Source organism: Petaurus breviceps, unplaced genomic scaffold (assembly GCF_028583685.1).
Source record: "Petaurus breviceps papuanus isolate PSGF00001 unplaced genomic scaffold, PetGlider_PUasm1.0 118, whole genome shotgun sequence".
In the NCBI taxonomy this organism is placed as follows: domain Eukaryota; kingdom Metazoa; phylum Chordata; class Mammalia; order Diprotodontia; family Petauridae; genus Petaurus; species Petaurus breviceps.
Genome location: NW_027185616.1, coordinates 20,854,025 through 20,876,879, shown reverse-complemented (window position 1 = coordinate 20,876,879; position 22,855 = coordinate 20,854,025). Strand labels below are relative to the sequence as shown.

General features: G+C 39.3%; 1 protein-coding gene across 2 annotated transcripts in view; it reads left to right on the top strand.

Annotated features, from left to right (window-relative positions):
• APBA1 (amyloid beta precursor protein binding family A member 1) overlaps window positions 1-22,855 on the top strand; it is a 289,420-nt gene that overhangs the window by 232,546 nt on the left and 34,019 nt on the right. The window contains exons 5-10 of one of the 2 annotated variants that reach the window (XM_069086983.1): window positions 606-701; window positions 8,207-8,246; window positions 12,321-12,466; window positions 18,426-18,458; window positions 19,603-19,689; window positions 20,501-20,686. In XM_069086983.1, the coding sequence (XP_068943084.1) occupies window positions 606-701; window positions 8,207-8,246; window positions 12,321-12,466; window positions 18,426-18,458; window positions 19,603-19,689; window positions 20,501-20,686 (588 nt within the window). The remainder of the gene's footprint in view (window positions 1-605; window positions 702-8,206; window positions 8,247-12,320; window positions 12,467-18,425; window positions 18,459-19,602; window positions 19,690-20,500; window positions 20,687-22,855) is intronic. The other variant, XM_069086984.1, reaches the window with a different exon arrangement.

Below are 22,855 nucleotides of genomic sequence, written 5' to 3'. Positions count from 1 at the left end.
AAGGAAGGAAGGAAGGAAGGAAGGAAGGAAGGAAGGAAGGAAGGAAGAGAGAAAGAGAAGAAAAGAAAAAAGGTGCTTTAATTTGTACTCAGAGTTCATCAGTTCTCTATATGGAGGTAGATGGCATTTTTCATCATGACTCCTTTCGAATAGTATAGTAGAAGTTTCCAGGAGACATAGAGAAATTGGGTGACTTGCCTCTGATCACAGACAAAAGTTGTATGTGTTGGAAGTAGGGCTTTCACCAGCTAGATTTTTTTTTTTGGAGAGGGAAGGGCAAGGCAATTGGGGTTAAGTGACTTGCCCAAGGTCACACAACTAGTATGTGTTAAGTGGCTGAAGCTAGAATTGAACTCCAGGGCCAGCGCTCTATTCACTGTGCCACCTAGCTGCCCCTAACTGGCTAGATTTGAATTTCATTTTTCCTGACTCTAAGGCCAGCTCTGTCTGCCGTGCTAACTTAGAGAAATGTTCACTATAAAAAAGCTTTTAAATGTTTGCATAGTTATGTTCTGCCTTTCTTAGAGCTCTCTACTCCTTCCCAAAACCAAGAGGTTCACCGAGTCACTGAGGTTTTCCTCATTTTGTTTCCTTACCATGTCCAGTCTCCATCTCCTGATTCTTCCTCTCCCCGGGGTGCTGAATCGTCGAGCAGACAGCATCAGCAAGATGACCTGGCAGAATCCTCCAATAACAAAGAGGTAGAGTGTAGCCATTGTCAATACCACTGCTTCCTCTCTTTCTATCCCAGTTCATTTGCATGATTCTTTTGCCCCTTTCCCCCTTCTTCTCTTACAGATTACAAAACTAATTCACTGTAGGAAAAAAAAATTGTCTAAGTGTATTCTCTAACGTATGCCTTTTTTGTTGTTCTGTTCTTGTGATTTCATCAGTTTTGTGAACTCCCCAGAGAGGAAACCTCCTTCACCCAAGTTGGTAGGCAGCTATTCCAAAAGTTAAAGTCTAAGTTAGAGGGTTGTCTAGGGTGGAGGTGGGAGTAGGGGATAGATCTAAAAACAAAAACCTAACCCTCTTGCCTTTCTGATAACAGTCTTGCCTTCTGATATTAATAAATTGTGCTCCACAGCTGGTACTTCCTCATTATATATTTACTTCCATTTAAAGGGAAACCTGTTGATGAGGAGGAGGAAGAAGAGAAGGATCTAGTGTCTAGGGTCTAAAGAGAGACAGCATGTCATAATGGCTACTGGACAAAAGTTGGAATCAAGAAGCCATCTTGCCTCTACTATTAGCATGTAGACCCTAGGCGAGTCACTTAAATAAAATGATTGGCTACATGCCACTCTCTGTGACTAAGTACAGGTTTGATAAAGAATGTTTCCTCCACAGGGAATTCCCCATTGGAATTTTAGGCCTTCACTTCCCCTTAGAGGGCTCTAGAACTACCCCATTGTAGAAAAAATTGGGGCTTAGGCCCTTGACTTGTACTTTCATTGATTTAAGGATCTCCCAGAACAGGAGACCCTCTGACCAACGCTAGTCAGCAGCCAGTATTTTCCCAAGACTCCTTCAGACAGTTCTGTGATCTCATTGGCATGTGACCTTCCTGTAATGCTGAAACAAAATACCTTTCATTAAAGGAAAAGCTCAGTCTTCTCTTCGACCTCTTTTATACTCTTTACAAATAAATGCGAGCACTCATTGCCACTTATACCCATTAATAGCCTGATACTGAACTCTGATATCATCGGTGTGGGAGCTCACTCAGTTGCTTCTAAATATTGCAGTTTATTGCAGTTATCTAATTAACACAGAGAATATTTGTTTAAAAAATTTAAAATACAAAATGAATGATTGTGTCATGGTTTTTTTTTTCTTTTGCTAAAAACAAGATGGAACGGGTAACTTACATTTATTTACCTTCAGTAACAAATCTGTTACTCATGAGGGGCAGCATAGCCTAGTGAATAGAGATCTGGGTTCAAGTCCTGTCTGTGACACTGGGGAAAGTCATGTTGTTTTCAGTCGTGTCCAGCTCTTTGTGACCCCGTTTGGGGTTTTCTTGGCAAAGATTCTGGAATGGTTTGCCATTTCCTCTTCCAGTTCATTTTATAGATGAGGAACTGAGGCAAACAGGGTTGGTCAAGTGACTTGCCCAACATCACACAACTAGTAAGCTTCTAAGGCAAGATTTGAACTCAGGGAGATGAGTCTTCCTAACTTCAAGTCAGCTGCTTGGAGCATATCCACTGGGACACCTACCTGCCAGGCCGACTCTCTGGGACTGTAAGTTGCAGAACACTGAGAATCTGCATTGGTATAGGGATTTTCTTGGGGTGGGGGGGGGTTGTTGTTATTTTTAAATAATTTTTATTTATTTTGTTTGTTTGTATCACCGTACTGTCCCCCATTGTTCCTCTCTCTTCCCTCCCATATAACAAATAGTGATTTTTAAGGATTAAAAAAAGGAAAATAAAACAACACAGCTGATCAATATGTCTAAAAAGACTAAAAATACGTGCAGTACTTGTGAAGCTCTCACCTCTACAAAGTGATGGGTGGGGGTGTCTTCTCATTTCCCTTCTTTTGAGACAAATGCTTGCTCTTCATCATTTTGGGTTTGTGTGTGTTATAGTTCTTTCTGTTTACATTGTTATAGTCATGTGTATTGTTTTCTAGGCTTAGCTTCACTCTTCATCAGTTCATGTTGATGGGGGAACGGCAGTAGGTTATACAGGGACTCTGATCAAGATCAATGACCAGAATCCCTGCTATTCAGTCTGGAAGGAATTCAGTAGGCCCAAGCAAACTTGGAGCCAGGATTGTAAAAGTTTATTGTTACGCTTTACAGCGAGCAAGGGTTCTTAGGGAACCTGCAAACTTAAAAAAGACATAGGCATAGTTTTTAAGGAACCAAGACAGTAAATCAGGTGTCAAGTATGCTAACTAGGTGAATAAGGGTGGGACTAGGGAGGAGTTAAGGAGTGGTCAGTGCTTAAAGGGACATGCACTTTTATTATCTACTATGCAGGTGTATTGCCCATAATTCACTGGGAAATAGCCCAAGTACACCTGGAGGTGTGGTTTTAGGCCTGAAACATCACTAAGTCAGCTAGTGGTCAAGGCTGACTGAGAAAGCCTAGTCTGCCACCCATCAGTGTCATGTTTGGCAAGATGGATGTTGGGAACCAAGGCTAACAGAAACTCAGTATGTATATAATTGGCTAAGGAGTTAACCTATAGATAGTGAGTTGAAGGATTCACAGATGCAGCTGGCCATGATACTAAGGGGAGATAACATTTGCCTAAGCTACAATGTTTATAGAGGTTTAGTGAAGGATTCCTAGGGGTAGCTTGTCATTGTTCCAAGCAGAGATAAACAGTTCATGAGTTGTTGCTGGGCAGAGTGCTGGCAGGGGGAAGGGGCAGAGTTAATGCTCTGAGGCTGGTGAGGGGGAATGTGATTTTGCAGACTGGTTTTACAGACATAGATCCCAAGCACCCCATCAATATAGATCACCTCTGGATTCATCCCACCCATCAGTCCTTAGTCAGTAACAATATCTCATTATGAATCACGTACCACAATTTGTTTAGACATTCCCCGTGGCATCTACTTTGTTTGCGCTTCTTTGCTATCATTGAAGTCCTTCGATGAATATTTTAGTGCATCTAGGAACTTTCTTCTTACATTGTCCTTCTTGGCCTATAAACTCAGTAATGGCATATCTGGCTTTGGACTCAGGAGGACCTGGGTTCGGATCTGGCCTCAGACGCTTAACACAAAAAATAGCCATGTGACCTTGGGCAAGTCACTCAACCCCAATTGCCCTCAAAAAAGCAAACCAAAAAAAAAAAAACAAAGATATTTTTCCCCCATTCATCTGCTTCCCTTTTTATGCCAGGTAGATTAATTTTGTCTATGTTGAAGCTTTTTGGGTTCATGCAAACAAAGTTGTCTAGGTACAGGGAATTTCTTACCTGGAGCTCCTTATATTAATGAAAGAAAAATAAAAAACAGACAGCTAGGTGGCACAGTGAACAGAGCACTGGCCCTGGAGTCACCGGAGTTCAAATCTGGCCTCAGACACTTAACACTTACTAGCCTTGTGACCTTAGGCAAGTCACTTCCCCCCTCCAAAAAGAAAAATGAATGAATGAATGAATACATACATACAAAAATAAATGAAAACAAGTATCTGTAGGGAGATCACCCACTTCCTACTGAACACCATACCAGGAGAAATGTTGTTTTTAAAATCAATCAGAATTGGGCAGCTAGGTGGCCCAGTGAACAGAGCACCAGCCCTGGAGTCAGGAGGACCTGAGTTCAGATCCTGAGATATTTAACACTTACTAGCCTTGTGACCTTAGGCAAGTCACTTAACCCCAATTGCCCTGCCTTCCCCCCTCCAAAAAGAAAAAAAAAGAATCAGAATTAAACTAACATATTTCAAATATAGTACATCCCATTGTGCTTTGTAGGTTTATAACTGTACAACAGGACTTAGTAAACTATGACCTACCAGTGGATGACTCGGCCTTAAATTGGGTCTGATGGCACCAGCCTCCTTGCTCAATTTTCCCATTTTCTGCCTCACACTTAATTTATAACGCATGACTGAGTGAGAAAGAAATGGAGAGAAGAGTCTGCAATGGCAGCCCCACAGACAGCAGCAATAAAATCCAAACTTGATAATTGCTTGAAAGGGCTGCCAGAGTTTGTGGTAAGTGTTGGTTAGATGCAAATATGCAGATAAGTGTGTCCTTATAGGCCTCCCAGCAACTCCATTCATCTTCAGACGGCCTTCAGGAAAATCCCTAGGAAGATCATTGCTCTGTAGCCTTTGGCTTTCTCTCATCTAGGAGTTTGTTACCTTTATTAAATTTGAACTTGGCTACTAAGGGTTAGGTGACCCCATTAGTCTGCCCACCTAGTAGAAAACAGAGTGCTAATCAGACGTCTTAATGTTCAACTTAAGATAACATGTCTGTACAAGCGAATATTAGTTTTTTCAGTTTCGATAAGGATTGGTGCTTGTTTCTTCATAATCTTTAAAAAGTGATTTTAAAAACCTCCCATGCATGCAGTAATTAGCTATTCTTTAGACTTAGGGAAATAATTTTCCCATTAGAAACATACATTGATGAAGCATGTTACCTACTGCCTGACAGAAAAGTGATAGACTCAGGACTGGTTTTTTGACATGACTAATTCAGGAATTTGTATTGTTTGACTGTACAAATTTCTTACAAGGTTTTTCTTTTTCTTTTTCTTTTTTCTTTCTTTTATTTCAAGTGGGAGAGAGTAGATATTTTTTCATTAAAAAAAATGTTTTGAAACAGCGTCAGAATCTAGAAAATATAGTCATCATCATAATAATAGCTAATTATGACTGTGCTAAGTTTATTTATAGTTATCTTATTTGAACCTCACAACAACCCTCAGAGGTAGGGACTACTATTATCCCCATTTTACAGATGAAGAAGCTAAGGCAAATGGGTGAAGTGACTTGCCCAAGGTCACACAGCTAGTAAGTATCTACCCTGCTCTAGTCACTGCACCACCTAGCTGCCCCAGTAATGGCCTAGTAGATAACTTCTAGATAGAAAGAAATAGGGAAAAAGGCAGTGCCATCCTGTGTTTCTAAAATGGTAGGATTTTTTGTTTGTTTGTTTAGCTGTAGAATTATTCTTTTTGTATTCAGGTCTGTAACCAGGAGGCTCTCCTTGAATTTAGTATTCAATAAAGTATTCATTTACCCAGTTAATATCCAAACAGATCTGGCTTGGGTAATTGGATATAGCTAGAGGCTGAGCCACTCCGACTGAGCAAAATGGACATCTCAGTCAGATAGCCACCTAGCTCAAGGGCAGAAATTGCTTTTAAAAGTCTCCAGCCTTGCCAAAAAGGACTGTCTTTTCTTTGGAGCTATTTAACTGACTGTCAAGTCAATTAGAATTATGTTGGCTGTGTTGCTGTGTTCTCAACAAAGTCAAATACCATATTTGTTGTACTTCTATTCTCTGTTGATTAAGTGCAAGTCACATCAATGGGACAAACTTGTAGACGTTTGATGGCCCTCTTTTCTATAGCCCTCCATTTTTTGTTTCCTTTTAATGCATTTCTTCCTATAGCTACATTGGATGCCAATAGCCATCATTTCAAGTTTCTCATCTGATCCCTTAGGCTGAAGCACAGTTTTACCCTTCTTCAAACAAGAAAGGCATTTGAGGAATATCCAGACTCCACATTGGGTATAATGAACCATTTCATTACAATGAACACACTCCATGAAAAGTTCCCTCTAATGAGTTGCCATATGTTACACATTTCAAGATTAACGGGAAAGTCTTTTACTTTTCTAAATTATGGTAGATTATATGTCATTAACTTGGTCCTGAGTAGTGTAGATGACATTTAACATTTTCATATCTAAAGTGCTATGCAGATGTTAGCTAATTAATCCTCTCTTTTGCCCTTGTGAGGTAAATACTGCTTTTCCTATGTTCCAGGTGAGGAGACTCTACCAAGAAAAGGAACTAGTACCCTTGGCATCTGCACTGTCCCCTTTCCGCCTCCCCTCCCGAATCAAGAAAGTATTACGACCCAGACCAGAGATTCAAGCCTTGACATCTATTCCCAGAATGCTGAGTACTACTCTGTCTCTTACAAGAAGACTATCTTGTAATGAATGTTTAGGATTTGGTACTGTCCCAAGCATAGAAAGATTAAAAGTTTAATTAATCAGTAAACATTTATTAAGCACCTATGGGGTACCAGCCCCTACACTAAGCCCTGGGTCTACAGAAAGACATAAAAGATAATCCCTGCCTTCAAAGAGTTTACAATCTAACAATACTACTTTAAAGATTCCATTCATTTCAACAGACATATTTCTTTAGGCACATACCACATGCAAATCAGTTAACCACTCTACATTCTGGACAACCCTCTAAAACCAAAAATCATGGAACCCTCTGGTAGTGGTTCCAACTGTTGTGCCCAAAACATGAGCAAGACCCAAGTAACAGTTTAGAAGTGAACTCTTTATTGGCACTATGTTGGCTGATGAGGCCTCAGCTTTTAAAAACACCCATGTGGCCAGCAGTTAGGTATTACATAAGCAGAAACTTGCAGAGGGTAAAATCAGTGATTGGTCAGTATACATTTTGAAACTTCAAGTCTCTCTAAACCTGGCAGCCCACCCACCTCTGTGAAGGAGAGCTGATTGGGGGAGGGGACCCAGGATGGGGCCAAGTTCAAGACAACCTTTATTAGAGGGAGTTCCCTTATCTGGAAGTTCTCAGTACTAATGAAATCACAGGACTAGATCCTATCCCTAAAGACAAATTCTCTATTTCTCCAACATTCCGGTTTATTCTTGAGACAATTGCGCCTTTTTGTTGTGGGTTTTTTTTTTTTTTTTTGTTTTGTTTTTTTAAGAAGAACCAAAAGGTAAGTATTGCTGCAGTGAGGACAATTTGGCATATCAATGGTGATCTGGAAGTTTTGATGGTTTTCCAAGTCCTTGTACCCATTGTCCTGTAAGCCCTCTAAGAGGAGTCTTCATCTGGGCAGCTATTTAGTGGTGCCTGGTACAGGAAAATTCAAGGGTTCATTCTTTACTCCTTTGTTTTATTTTCATTTTAAGATAATATGCTGGAGTGATTTAAAGAATGGATAACTTCCAAATAAGGTAAATTAGTAAATGAACAAGGAAGAGAATAAAGAACCCCAGAAAACATCTTGAGGGGTGGTGGTTAATCTGGTCTTTAAACAACTGCTTCCCTGTGGAAATTATTAATTTCTGCAGTTGTGGTCATGCCAACACTCAGCCATTTATAAATGGAAATTCCAATTTTTCAGAATACAAGTTACCTTGTGTTTTTGCTACTGGCCAAATCTAGTGATTGGAGCCACTCCTGACATTCAGAAAATGAATTTTTTTTTCAACCCACAGAACATAAATACTGAGAACCTTCAAAAGATTGCTGAACATGGATTCTAAGACTTCCTGGTTGTCTAAAATGCTAATGACTTAGACTGCACTTAATGATAACCTCTAATGATAAATACATATATTTATATGCATTTCAACTTTCTCTAACCAATAATGGTCAATTTCCCCGTTAATAACTGCTATTTAGTGGTGTATTTATTTTTCATGTTGCATAGATGGGTTATTAATGCATATACGAGCATGCTTTCCCCTGTTTGAAACCCTTTTTGTCTTAATTACAGTCAAGAAAAAGCTTGGCTTCATTCCCAACGTACGTTGAAGGTAAGATGTGAGAAAAAATAAATCAAGCACTGAGTGATTTATAAATTTTTTAGAATTAAGTGGTATATAATGCTGTACTTTTAAAGGATATATCACTGGGGAGGAAGGAAGGTCACAAGGTATTAGCAGTCACCAACAATTTAGAATGACAAAATCATAGCGCTTTAAAGCTGGAAATATCCTTGTCTTGGTTTATGTAGAATTGATTAATCCTTTCGTTTTGTATTTGAGGAAACTGAGGCATAAAGTAGAGTGTTGTACCCAAGGCCACACAACTAGTGAGAGAATTGTGACTAGAACTCAGGTCTCCTGATTCCCATTCCAGTGGACATCAGTTTTAAAACATCTCCACCCAGAATGTAACAAATGGAAATGGAGGGACTTAGAGTAGCTGCAAGGAATGATTTACCAGTATGTCTAGGTTGGTCATTTAAAACTCAGGTGAGCTATATAGAGAGACCACTCTATTATAAAGAGAAAATATACTCCAGTTTCCCGGAGAAGGCTCAGATTTGTTCGGAAGGACCAGATGTCCTTTTGAAGTCTTTTCCAACTTTATAATTCAACAAGTATAAACTGAGGAAGTTGTTGATCTGCACCATCAAAACCCAGAGTAATAACAGCTACACCCTAAGCAGTTGGGTTTGGTTTTTTGGTTTGTTTTTAAGTTAATTTCTAGCATCCTAGTTTAAAATAAACAAAAACAGCAGGAACAAATCAAGAAAGAAAAGAGTAACCTGTCATTTTGAGAAATCGTGTCTGAGATAATAAAATCTCATGCTAGTATCTTAGTTTTTCTAATCAAACATTTGAATCAATCAGTAAGCTTTTCAAGTGCTTTTAAAACCTTGAATCCATATCAACAACAGTGTTATTACCCAGTGTCTAGAAGTTGCCAAGTAGCTAACAGTAACATGATTGTATGTTTGTTCTGTGGTGTGTATGTGTGTGTGTGTATATTTGTCCACTCCCACATAAAACTAAGTACAGTGAATTGTACATAGAGGTAAAATTGCTAACAGAAATTGCTAGAGCACGTCAAATCTAAATCTGACCTTTTAAAAAAAAAGTGATTGTTACAGTATCTAAGTTGCTTTTTTAATTTGTGTGGTTACGGTAAATACTAAACTCCAAGGTGAATCGGGGGCTTTCTGTCAGAATGCATTACAGTGGAATTGATTGCATACAATTTCATTGAAGGTTAAATGAAGTGAAGGTATATATCAAACCTATTATTTATTTAAGACCAATATGTTGGTCCCCCAGATGCTCGGTATTTATCCAGTCATTTCAGTATTATTTGAATTGCTTTCAAGTGCATATACATACCCTCACTTACTATTTCAAAAGGTAAAGGAAACATTTTCAAAGGATAGTTAGTTCTGGGTTGTGGATGGCCATGTAATATGCATGGGCAGAATTTATTTTTGTTTTCTTTTTGTGCCTCTGGCTTTTTGCATTCTTTATAGCCTTTTCCTTTTCTCCCTGTGAGCATCATGTTGTCATAAACACCCATATCTGAGCTGCAGAATAATTCCATCAATAGGGTAGTTATAGTCTCTATACTTCAATATTACACAGCTTCAAAAATACCCTTTTTTATTATAGACAGGTGTATGCTTCCCTGGCGTATGGCTTAAGCCTTTAGCTTGTGTATTGTGGATATTACTTTGAATCCTTGTCATATACATAAAGGCTAAAAGAAAGAAACACATGTTTGTCACCCCCAATAACTCATCATGGAGCACGGAGTATGGATCTCTTGTGATTGAGGAGAGGGATATACATTTCCTATAGTGTTTGCTGCAGAAATCATTCTTGTTAAAAACCCCAAATAAACCCTATAACAAATTCCATTATTCAGTTAGTAGCTAGTGCTTTTGTTTTGTTTTGTTTTGTTTTTTGCCTTTTGGAGGGCAGTTGGGGTTAAGTAACTTGCCCAAGGTTACACGGCTAGTTTTTTTGTGTGTGGGTGTAAAGTGTCTTAGGCCAGAACCGAACTTGGGTCCTCCTGACTCTGGGGCTGGCGCTTTACTCACCGCGAGTAACTAGTGCTTTGTTAAAGATTTCCTGGGAGACTAATTCACTCTCTGCTGCAAATATTGTACTTGAGTTTGAGGAAAATGAATGGATTATTTTCTCTCCCTGCCTTGGTAAGCAGCTCATTATGGGGAACAGCTGTTTGAGCTCAAGATGAGTTTGACATTTACAGGTAAAAATTAAATTCATTGGAGAATTACTCTGCAAGAGGAGAAATGATCAACTTCAGACAGTCAAAGACTTAGCAGATGGACCATGAGTAGCATCCAACTTAAATCAACCAACTTTTATTAACCACCTACTATGTGCTGGTTGCTGTGGTAGGCAAAACAAAGTCCATTTGCTTTGCCTGCTAAATTGAAATTCAGTTGGAGGAACTAGGGATATATGTCTGGGAGAAGAGAATGTCTTTTCCAATAATATCCCTTGTCTTTAATTATTTGAAAGGCTGTCACAAGGAAATAGAATTCAGGGATTTGAAAGGTTTTCTCCATGGCCCTTCCACAAGCAGAACTAAGACTGGTCTGCAGGAGTTACACGGAGGTATACAAGACAAGGAAGGACTGGGTTCCCATCCTACCTCACACACTTATCTCTGTGACCCTGGGTAGGTCAGGCAGTCAGTAAGCATTTCTCATTCACTTACTGTGTACCAGCCCTTGCTAAGCACTGGGAATACAAAGCAAAGTTAAAAACACAGCCCTTGCTCTCAAGGTTCTCATGTTCTGATGAGGGAGACATAGATAAATAGATATACATATAAAATATATACACTGTAAGTGGAAGGTCATTTAAGAGGGAGGGAACCTGCTTGGGGAGGAGCATACATAGGGAAAGGCCTCCTCCAGAAGACAGGATTTGAGGTGATTATTGCAGTAAAATAGGAATCAAGCCAAGAGGCTTGTCATACTTGCAAAATGCAGGAGTCATCAAGGATGTTGAAGAGAGGGATTTGTGCTTCAGAGGGGACCCAGAACTAGTTAACTGTTAAGATCCTTTTTGCCTTTACAGAGTCTGTGATTATATGATTATTTAGTGCAGCAGGACTGAGCTGTCTTAATACTCAGAAAAAGATTGGTTCATCATGTAGTTGGGGGAAAAAATTGGAGGCCTGCTTAGGTGTTGTATTCACGGCTTTGCCACTAATTAACTGTGTGACCATAGGCAAGTTACTTGGGCCTCAGTTTCCTCATCTATAAAATGCAGAGATTGGATCCTTCTAGGTTCCTTCTAGATATCCTAGCTCTAATATTCTCTGATTTATGTGGGGCAAGATATAAACACCTTAGGAAGAGAAGACACTTAATTTTTTTAATCTAAAAGGGAAGTATTAAAAAGGAGTTCTACCAAATAAATTTTAATTTAAAATAGAGCTTAATTGTAAATCATGGTTAATAGAATCTGCAGTCTTTAAGAGCCTGTACACCTATAAAAAATGTAATGCCAATAGCCCACTAAGTATATTATAGATCAGAACTTAGTCTGGAGTTATTTGGAAATGTTGGTTTGTAGAACTATCATGGTGAGCAGGGTGAAATTAACCCATAGAATCAAGGGCAGCCTGCCATTGAGAAGGTACTGTTACCTTTGGAACTAACATGCCCTTTTTGGGGATAATTGATCGCCCAAACTATAAAGACAGTTGTGTAAGGATGTGGCACAGAATAGGGAATGATGTTCTGCATTCACTCAGCAAGCATAATCACCGTGCTTTATGTCTTTCATCTAAAAGCTTTTCATATCACTTCTTTACATAAATTGTAAGGGAGAAGGGAAGTTGCTATAAAGGAAAAAAATGTCTTCACTTTTGTTTGAAAATAACCCATTAGTGAGGACAAAGAAAAAGAATAGATTACCTTTTCACAAATTTGTCAGAATACACGGTTGGATAGGCAGGCTGAGTGGGAAGCCTAGATGTGCTTGTCTGAATGTGTCAGTTGATAGTGAGAAGGAACGGAGAGTTGAGTGGTCTGTGTTCTGCCTGTCTCCAGCAGAATGTGGCTTTGCTCACAGCTGTGGTTTTCTGTATTATAGTTCCAGGACCCTGTGATCCCGAAGACTTGATTGATGGCATCATTTTTGCAGCCAATTACCTTGGCTCCACCCAGCTGCTTTCTGACAAAACTCCCTCCAAGAATGTTCGAATGATGCAGGCACAGGAAGCTGTAAGCAGAATCAAGGTAAGGGGCTATGGTGTATTGTTTGTAGGGGGGATTTAAAACTGCCAGAGTGGCTGAACATCTGTGGATTACAGATAACAGATAACATAACAGTGAAAGTCCATCTCTTCCTTGGGGAGTTTATATTCAATAACATAAGTAGCTCTTCTAATGAAAATCAAGGGTCTGACCCAGTTATGACCCCACAGCCCCTTAGATCATGTCCTCAATACTGAACCTGGAAGAATCTGAAAGAGAAATGGATTGAGAGCATATTGTAACCAGTGCTCAAAGATTTAATTTTCATTGATTTCTTAGGCATTCTGGTTATACAGAATGGTATCAGACTCAGGTACTGAGTTGCAAAGTGATTTACACAGAGTAGGTTTGATTCCTCAAATTTACTTATTATGAAATTTGTTTTCATTTAAGCCTTAAGATATACCTCATAGATAGTCCCAGATATTTAGCGAGAGCACTGAATTCACTAAGGAAGGCATCCCTGAGAGTTCTGCCTTTGTAACTACTAAGAGTTTAAGCTCTGATCTTAATCAAGCATTAGGCCTGAATCTTTCAAAGAAGAATAGGTCAATTGAAGCTTTCTCTTCCTGGAGGTGCATTTGTAGGTCACTCAAGTACCACTCAGGAAACTTGGCTGCCCACCTCCTACTCCTCAGCTCTCTCTTCCTCAGACACATTCCTAGGTCCACCATGGTGCTTTCATGATAACTCTGGAAGGAGAAGGATGAAGAGGCAGAAGGCAGTAGCCCAAGAGTTAGAGGTAGTGCTCAATCCATTAATGGAACCAATGTCCCTAGATTATTTAGTGTGCAAGGCACCCTACCGAGAAGTTAGAACAGGTTCCTGTTCCCACAGAACTTATGTTCTGGAAGAGGAGACAAGGAAGAAGGCATAGAATGTCCTACGAGCTTCGTCTTAGTGGAGAAGCATCCTTGAATGGAGATTCCCCGGATGGGACCATTAACAGGCCAGAGAGCTGTTAAGTAAGGAAGATGGCTATTCCCATCAAAGGACTTCATAAGCAATAGTTCACTTTAAAAGAGTACAACTGGTATTGTTCAGGTCTGATTACCCGTGATGATTTTAGCATTATTAGCTCTCTTTCCGGGGCTCATCAACTCCATAGCCCTCATTTTATGTAGAAAATGAGACCCAGGGCATCCAACGTAGGGAAAGGGGGAGGACAAAGGAATAAGCAGTCATTTAGAACCTACTGTGTGCCGGGCACTTTACAGATTTTCTCAATTTGATCCTCGTAACAGCCATGCAAGGTAGGCACTATTATCTCCATTGTATAGCTGAGGAACTTGAAGCCAACAGAAGTTATTTGCCTAGGGTTGTCCAGGTACTAAGTAGCCGAGCTGAGATTGGAACCTAAGTCCTCCAGCTGCCAATCCAGCCCTCTTTTCACTGTACCAAGACTCAGAAGGCATCACTTAGCACTGCCCTTAGGTTAGCATGTTCCTATGGTCTTCAGCGATCCCAAGTGTTGAAATGTTGGAAATAAAACACCTTCCAGCTTTTATCTAGGAAAACACACATTAAATCCAACTTCAATCTTTCAAATATTGGACTGTGATGCTATCAGAAGATAGATCTCAAGCACAATATGGGGCTTTTTTAGTCCTGTTTCCTCAGTGGTCTTCAATAGGACGTTATTCCTTTTTCTTTTTTAAAATACAGTCAGCTACCAAACACGTGATCAGAAAACTTACTTTGCATTTTCACAGGATTGACATCCCAAAGTTTCATGGGCCACATGAACATGAAGTAGAAAACCCTGTCAGCCAGAAACACAACATTGAAGAACATCTGGTTATAAAGATATTTTCTTTATATTTTCGTTCTATCTAGGATTCAGATTTGGAGGGGAGAGTATGGGAGGGAATGCAGCTAGGTCTTGATTTGTGCAAAACATGAACCCCACCTCCCCAAGTGGTCACTGTATTCCTGCCCACACTATCCAAAGCAACAATTATGTAAAATGTGGTCATTAATTCCACCCTAATGGAAATACCCTGTGTGAATTTGAATGATGCAGCCACTTCAGAGAATTCACACATTAGGACCTAGCTGCTTTTGCTTAGAGCAATTTTCTGTAGCTAATTAATTTGTTGTAGAATGGTGAATTTATTTCATTAATGACTTAGAAATATCATTTTAGAAAGTGCTTATATAAAAGCATTACCTTCCATTAAATATTTTCTACCTCATTCTTTTTACATCCATTTAAATTCTTTTTTTTTTAGATTAAAAGAACTTACACCCAGCCTCCAGTTTTTCAGACTTGAAGAACTAATGTGTCCAAAAATTCATACTTTATAATTGAATGTTCACAGGTAGATTGTTGGAATCAGAGAGATTATCAGCACATGGAAATACATACGTTTGGGGCTTAAGAACATAAGTTTAGAAACCCAAGTTGGATTGCATTGCTTTGTATCCAGAGGAATGCCTGCCTTCCATAGATAGATACACCTCAAAGGCACAGATGTCAAAGGAACGTACCATACTTCTCAATACCTGCCTGACATTTCAGTAATGAGTAGTTAAGTACCATTTGCAATGCTTGACTAGAAGCATCAACAGGAAACATTTGAGCATTTGTGCCTTAGGTCTTAAAGGGCAGCACTTATCTTAAGTAAGATGTAAGGAGAGAAAGGCTGTATGGATTTAAAAAAAAATCCATTCATCAGTGTCCTTAATAAATGGCTGAGCTGATGATAATCTCTGAAAAAGAAAAATGAAACCGAAGGACATTTTACCTTCTTTGTTTTCTCGCCCTTCTGACCAACACACCACTCCCCTCCCCTCCCATGCAGCGGCGGTTTATCCTGCAGCTGATTACAATCACCTGGTTAAACGGTGTGTGATGCAGGAGCTGCTTTGCTGTGACCTGGATATCCGTGGTCCGTCAGCTAGACCAAACACACACTATATCCCATTGAAGATTTTTGACCTTGAAACAGACTTTCATCCTTATTTATTACTATTATTGCCATTACACTCATGTGGCACTGACTATACTAAATTAGCAACTCCCTAGCAGAACCAAAATTACCGGTTGTGTATTTGTTATTGTTACTGAGAAAATTATTTTTTACAAATCCATTAATAAATAGAAGTCTGAGGACTGTTAATAATTTTCAACATCATAAAATATTATTATTATACAATATACTAACACTGAGATGTAGCATGGTATAATGGATAGAGGGTCAACCTCAAAGCCAAAAAGACTGATCAGGGCACTCAGTACTCTAGGAAACTTTAAGAACATAAGTTTCAGAGAAGGAAAGAAACAAGTATTTACTAAGTGCCCTGTGTAGCAGGCACCATGCTAAGTGTTGTACAGATATTTTTATCTCAGTATTTTATAAGTAGCAAGGTAAGGGAAGCAAGTGCTGATACTGTTCTCATTTTGCAGTAGAGAAAACTGAGAGGGATGTTAGTTAAGTGACTTGCCCTGGATCACATAGCTAGGAAGTGTTTGAGGCTGGAAAAACTCAGGACTTCAATGTTCATTACTCTATCCACTATACTATTCAGCTGTCTTTTAAGTTCTGACTAAATTGGCAAGGAGTTTCCTCACCCTATACCAATGAAATGAAATACCATCATATAGTATTATTTCTTCAGACAGCTTATTTAATACAGCACTTTAAGGTTTGCAAAGTGCTTGCCTTAAAAGTAGGCAGAGTAAATATCATTTCCCTCATTTTCTAGATGAGGAAACTGAGACTGAGACAATTTAAATAAAATTTAGTGTAGTAAGTGCCCAAAGTCACACAGCTTGGCATGATGAGGTAGAGCCAGGCTTCAAGGTTTCCTGACTCAGTCCAATGAACTTGCCCCTGCATCATTTGATCTAATCAATGGAAAAGGAAAAAAAGGAATCAGTCAATGAAGCTCAGTTTTCCCCCCCAATATAGCCATTTTAGAGAAATTAATGAGCAGTATCTTAGCTGCATGGGAATGAGAAAAAACTTACCACCCCCCAGGGGCAGGATTTCTGGATGTTATTGGCCTTTTTTGCCACAGGTATTCCTTTTTGCTTGGTTCAAGAAGTGATTATTTTCTTTGAAAATCCCCCAGATGCTTCCAGGAGGAATCCTTGGCCTCTTTTTTTTTTTTTTGGGGGGGGGGGGGAGAGAACCAACAGCCTGTGTTAGTTGTGAAGTGATGAGGGGTAGTCATGTTTCCCCTTGATCCCAAGTGAGCTTCCCCCCAGAGTGTGCCATTTTTCAACTCAGTGGATATTTATTCATTCTTTCAAATATTGTGAAGCAGAAATCAGCGTGCCCTGGTCCAAGATCATGCATTTTATCTTGGTTTTCTTTGGTCTACACGTTTTAGAACACATCCTTTTGACAGTTGCATGGTTAGTCACTCAAATACTTTCGATATACCTGCCTTTCATCATTTATTCAAAAGACATTTTCCATCCTTAAGCTGGGGCTTAATTTTAAAACAAAAAACAGTTTCCCTCAAGAGTCTGTTTATTTGCAGAATGGAAGCTGTCAGTATGGCTGTGGTTAAATATGTAATTTTCCATTTTACTTAGGTGATTCCAGAGTCAGCTGGGTAATAAGCCCTAATTAATCACATAAAACATGAGGATTTAAATGGATGCTGCTTTTTCTTGCTTTAAAATGCATGTTCTCATTATGCTTTCTATGGACCACTTTCCTTTAGTCCAGTTTATAATTCAGGCTTCAGGCCAACTTCTCTTTTTCAACATTATCCAAATCACAGATATGTTTGTTCCAGTTTACTAGGGTTTTAGCCCTAAGCTGGTATTATTACAACTGCCTAAAACGAAATAAACTTTATAAATTATTTGAAAGCACCTTTTGCTCAAGTCATTTCTACATTGGATCCTCTTCCCTTCTGACCTGTTCTGAGGGGAATCCCCCCCCCCATTTTTTTGGACATTCCTGCTATGATTGGCATATCTTACTTCATGGGACCTTGCCAGCATCTGCTTCTTCGGGGCATCAAATAGGTTTTTATTTCAAAGGATATTGATGATTTGTTGGGTAGGACATTCAGTGATCAGTCCTGGATTATCACAGCCATTGCAGGGTTAAAAAGATGAAAGCTCCCTCCAAAATTCCAGGAACAGTCATTTAATGTGTGAATCTCAGCAGACACAGGGTGAGACTTTTCCCTGGCAATTTTCTTAAGGTCACTAAGTTGTAATGTGGTGCACATCCAGAGGAAAATTACTCATTAGATGCTAAAATGATTACACCATAATTAAATAGCATTTGGGGAGGGGGGTAACCTTGCAGCTGCTGCCTTTAGACTTTTTCAGAGCAAAACATTTATCATGAACTTAAAAGCGACCATGAAAATTGTTCAGTGAGTACAGGATATGGGGTCTGCTAGTTTTTCAGGCCTTCCAGTGCCTAGGAAGTGGTATTTGATCCTGACTCATCCTGTTTCTCCACAATAAGGCAGCCCAGCAAATCATTAATTAATTAATGAAGCAGAGATTTCCTGCTGGAACTAAAATGAGCTCTCTTACCAGGTGAGTACCAAACCAAGATGGCAGTGCCATCACTTTGAGGCAGCATTGTCTTAAGATTTTTCGTTAATTTGATGATCATTTGTGCAGGGCTGATATATACAAAGTTATAAACTATCAGGAGGTATCCTTAGTGACATTTTTCTTGCAAGGAAGAAAAAGTCTTAACTAGCCCTAGATATACTTAATGGCTAATAACGAGAGGAAGGACCCCAGCAGTTACTTCAGTGTTTGCTACTGAATCCAACCTTAGAAAACTGATTTCTCCTCAGAGTGAAACGTTTCAAGGTCATCTCTCTCCCCCATATCCAAGTAGGTAGGCCAAGCCCTTGGTGTCAGTTTGTAAATCCCCCTCCCCTCTTTGACTTTGAGTCTCTGCAAATCCTTCTCTAACCATTCTCCTATCTCTGTTTATTCCATGCTAAGCAGATGGCCCAGAAATTAGCCAAAAGCAGGAAGAAGGTGCAGTACTACAAATCCATCAGCTTGCTGTTATGCCTGTTCTTTTCATTTATTTAATTTTGCTTTTCCTCTTTTGTGTTTTTTTGTTTTTGTTTTCATTTTCTGCATCCAGCAAGTTTCTGTTCAGATTTACTTTTGAGTCTCCATATAAAACCAGCATTTCTACCAAAAAAAAAATCAATTGCCATTAAACTGGCCATTTTCAGTTGCTTGTCATTTGCCATTTCATGTCAGAGCCAAGAATGAATGACAGGGCAAAGATTGGAAATACTTGTTGGGTCAGGCAGTAGTAGCCCCGTGTTTTCTACCCATTAAACAGGATTGATATGAAAGGGACTTGATTCTATTCAATAGCTTAACTTTAAAAAAAATTTCCCTTCACATTTCAGCATATGAGAGTTTCCTCTGATTTGTGGATATGTCAAATTGCTGGATGCAAAAAAAAAAATTGGCAGTACCCATAGATACCCACACATAGACACAACATTCACAATTAAACCCAGAGATAATCCTAACTGAGGAGTTCTGTGTATGAAGCTTCTAGGTGCCTATGAACTATTTACCTAATCTCAACAGCACAGGCATTTTGGTCTGTATCTTTATAAATTGTTTAACTAATGGAATGGATTGTTGCTAGAATGATTTTTGTTGCCGTTGTGTGATCCTGAAGACCTTCTTACCAGAACTGCATTGAAACATCTTGATTTTCACCTCCTGTCAACATTTTCCCCAGCAGCCCAGGCTTGGGACCAACCCCAAGTCCCCCTGGGCTGTTGGTATCAAGATACCCTGGCTGAAAGTGCCCTTCTCATTCAAATGAGGGTTGGAATCATTTCTTTTTTCTCTAGAATGCTTAACAACTCATTCCAGCTACAGTGGATTACACTGTTCCATTGGGGGAAGAACAAAGGGAGTTAACTTTAAAAGCAAAATCATGTAATACAATGATTCTAACTCACTTTCATGCCTACAGCCCCAGCTTCCATACCTCTGTCCTCCCTTCAGCTTTTTGCAAGCTCTAATATATTTTCCGCATTGCTGTTCTGGTGACTGTGTCTCGGTTCCCCTGTTTGTGACCTAACCTATTTCTTAAGGATTCATGGTTGCAAGGGGAAGCTAATAAGCCTCATGGTGCTTCTTTCAGGCTCCTGAAGGAGAATCTCAGCCCATGACAGAAGTGGATCTCTTCATCTCTACCCAGAGAATAAAAGTCTTGAATGCAGATACACAGGTATAGATAGGTGATAGCCTTTGCTGCACTGGAGACTTGAAAGGATAAAAACTTACAAAACTTAGCCCACTCTTGGTGTGGGTTTCTTGCCAGCATCCTAGATGGAAACTCTCCATTCTACTGGAGTTAAATATCATACTGGGAAATTGTGTGGGCCTTTTTTAAGAGCTGAGGAAATGTAAAAAACATGGAAAATATGTCAGATATTTATTTGAAAGTTTAAAGTAACTTAAAAATTTTTTGGATTACAATATTTCAATGTCATTGGTTTTCTTTGTAATCCTTTGTGTATTTTATGCAGTTAAGAACATTATTCTGAGAATAATATAGCTGTTCAAAGGGAGGCTCATGATACAGAAAAATTTAAGAACCCCTTGACTTAAAATATCTAAATCCAAATCCATAAATTCAGTTAGGACAGCCTGATAAGAAGCTTTTTTGTTATTTTAAAGTATAGCAATCCCCCACAGCTGTTTTACATCTCCCACAAATATTACACTGGTTGTAAAAGTGAATTAAGCTCCTTTTTCTTTTCACCTTCCATAAATTGGTTCCCCACTCTCAGGGAGTAGCTGAGGGAGTATTGAGAAGGCAAGGATAGCTTGTACATAAACTGGGAAGCTAGGTCTTCATGTTCGACACAGCTCTCCCTGCGCTGAGTGTTATTTTAAAGCTGTTATTCACAAACCCTCACGAGTAAGCTGTGAGAAAAGCACACATCTGAGATAGGTGTGGTTACACATCACCTATGTATCCTGCATGTCGGGTCCCTGACCATAGCATTTCTCTTCTCTCCCCACTACCCTTCTAGGAAACAATGATGGATCACCCTCTGAGAACCATTTCCTACATTGCAGACATCGGGAATATTGTCGTGCTGATGGCCCGCAGGCGAATGCCCCGTTCCAATTCCCAAGATAATGTGGAAGCCTCTCATCCATCCCAGGACGGGAAGAGGCAGTACAAAATGATCTGCCATGTTTTTGAATCTGAGGATGTAAGGACTTATTTCCCTTGATTCTGGGGGGCTGGTGGTGTAGCTGGGCAAAGGATTTCTCTCCTCTTCCTGTGATGTTGAGCTGAGATGAAGGGAAGGAGAATTCAGTCAAGTTTAACAGCTACTCTCCCATGCACACACACAAAAAAGTACACATGTCACACTTTTAAATTTAACTTGTATTATTAACATTTTCTCCACCCCTTCTTTAAGTCTACATAATCAACAATAAATCTAGCCCTGATCTGTAGCATTTGTTGATTTCTGCGATGTAAATGCTCACAATGAAAATTTAACAATCAGCTTTTAAGAGTTCATTTAAGCTGGTTCCAGCACCCCCCTGATTTATTTCCGTACAGTCGCAGAATTTCAGATAAGTAAAGGTCTTAAAAAAAAAGTCACCAAGGTTCTGTAGGCCCTTCATTTTATAAATGAGAAAACTTAGACCCTTTGAGCTGAGTAACTTGCCCAAGGGTTCACAGAGGTAGTCAGTGACAAATCTCGGAATGGTGCTAACAAAGTCAGGAATCACCTGGGACTTAGTCCAGATGCTCTCACCGGTACACATGCTACCTCTCCTTATTGGCAACTGGTTTCCTTTCCCTCCGTGAAGATGTATATTTCCTACTTCCAGATGAAATCCCAAACTCTCCATACTTTTTAGGAAGTTTGTATTGAAACAATGTGGCTTAGTGGATAAAAAGCTGGCCTCAGAGTCGAGAAGATCTAGGTTTGAGTCCTGCTTCATAAACGTTATGACTATGACCCTGACCTCTCGTGCCCTATGACAGAGGGACCATACACACCCAGAAATGGAAGATTTTTATTGAGAGACGTTAAACAAAATAAAAATACAATAGAACACAGATAATGTGAATATGTAGTTTTCTGAGTCAACATGTAGCTCACCAGAATCCTTATGGAAGATTGAATGGCCCCTATTTCTATTTGAGTTTGATACCATCATTATAGAGAGCTCTGTAAGACTATAAGTTGTACAGAAGGAAAAATACTGAGTCCTGTTGGGTGGTTCTCTATCTCAATGGAAAGATTAGCATAGGTGACTGATTCCCAGCTCCTTTGAGGGAATCATGTCTCTCTTCTAAAGGGATCTGGGCAACCTGGGTTTAGGGGAGGAGAAGAAAAAGAAGACCAGGAGGAATGACACCCCTTTCTCTTATTTGCTATGTTTTCTACCTTTAAATTGGTGCTGGCGAGAGAGGTGTCAGGCTTATGATAAAACCTTTGACGCAATTGCCTATAACTCATAATTTTTTTTGTCTTTGGACACACACCCCAGAGAGACCAGGTGCTTAATAAATGTTTGTTTAATTGAACTGTGTCACCATGCATTGGGCACTGTGATAGTGAAGTCATAGGCCATTTTCAAATACTTAGTGGCACTGATCATGTCTCTGATTCTACCTTTCAGAGGAGGCCATCTTATCCATGTCACAGCTCTATGACAAATAAGGAAATGTTATTTGGGGGCTGTTGGTGATGAAAAATATTATTATTTTTAAGTTTGCATTCTGCAGTGAATAAACCATGTTCTCCATAGGAGTTTGCACAGGAAAATTAACTCCGGTGGCCTAGTTCCTTGACTCCCTGAAAAAAAGAAATCTGTTTCTTTTCCAGTAAATGTTCCTCTAGTTGGGAAATAAATTGCATCTTTTCAGGTGCTTAGTAGTCCTGACTAGAAAAGGTTATTTTTTAAAAGGGTTTACTTACTTTAGTTTACTTACCTGAAACCTTAACAGGATGAAATCTGTTAGGATCTTTATAATCATGACCATTCTTTTATTTATATATATATACATACACATACACATATATATACACATACATATATATACATACACATACCTATATATGCATACACATACATATACACACATATATATACATACACATACATACACACACACATATATACTTTTTGGAAGGGGGAATGCAGGGCAATTGGGGTTAAATGATTTGCCCAAAGTCACACAGCTAGTGTCAAATGTCTGAGGTTGGATTTGAATTCAGGTCCTTTTGACTCCACACTGTGACACCTAACCACCCTGTCATGACCATTCTTACTAGGGCCCTCACAGAATCATATAATCATAGATTTAGAGCTGAAAAAGACCTCAAATGACCATTAGGCTTCTTCCATTCCCCCCC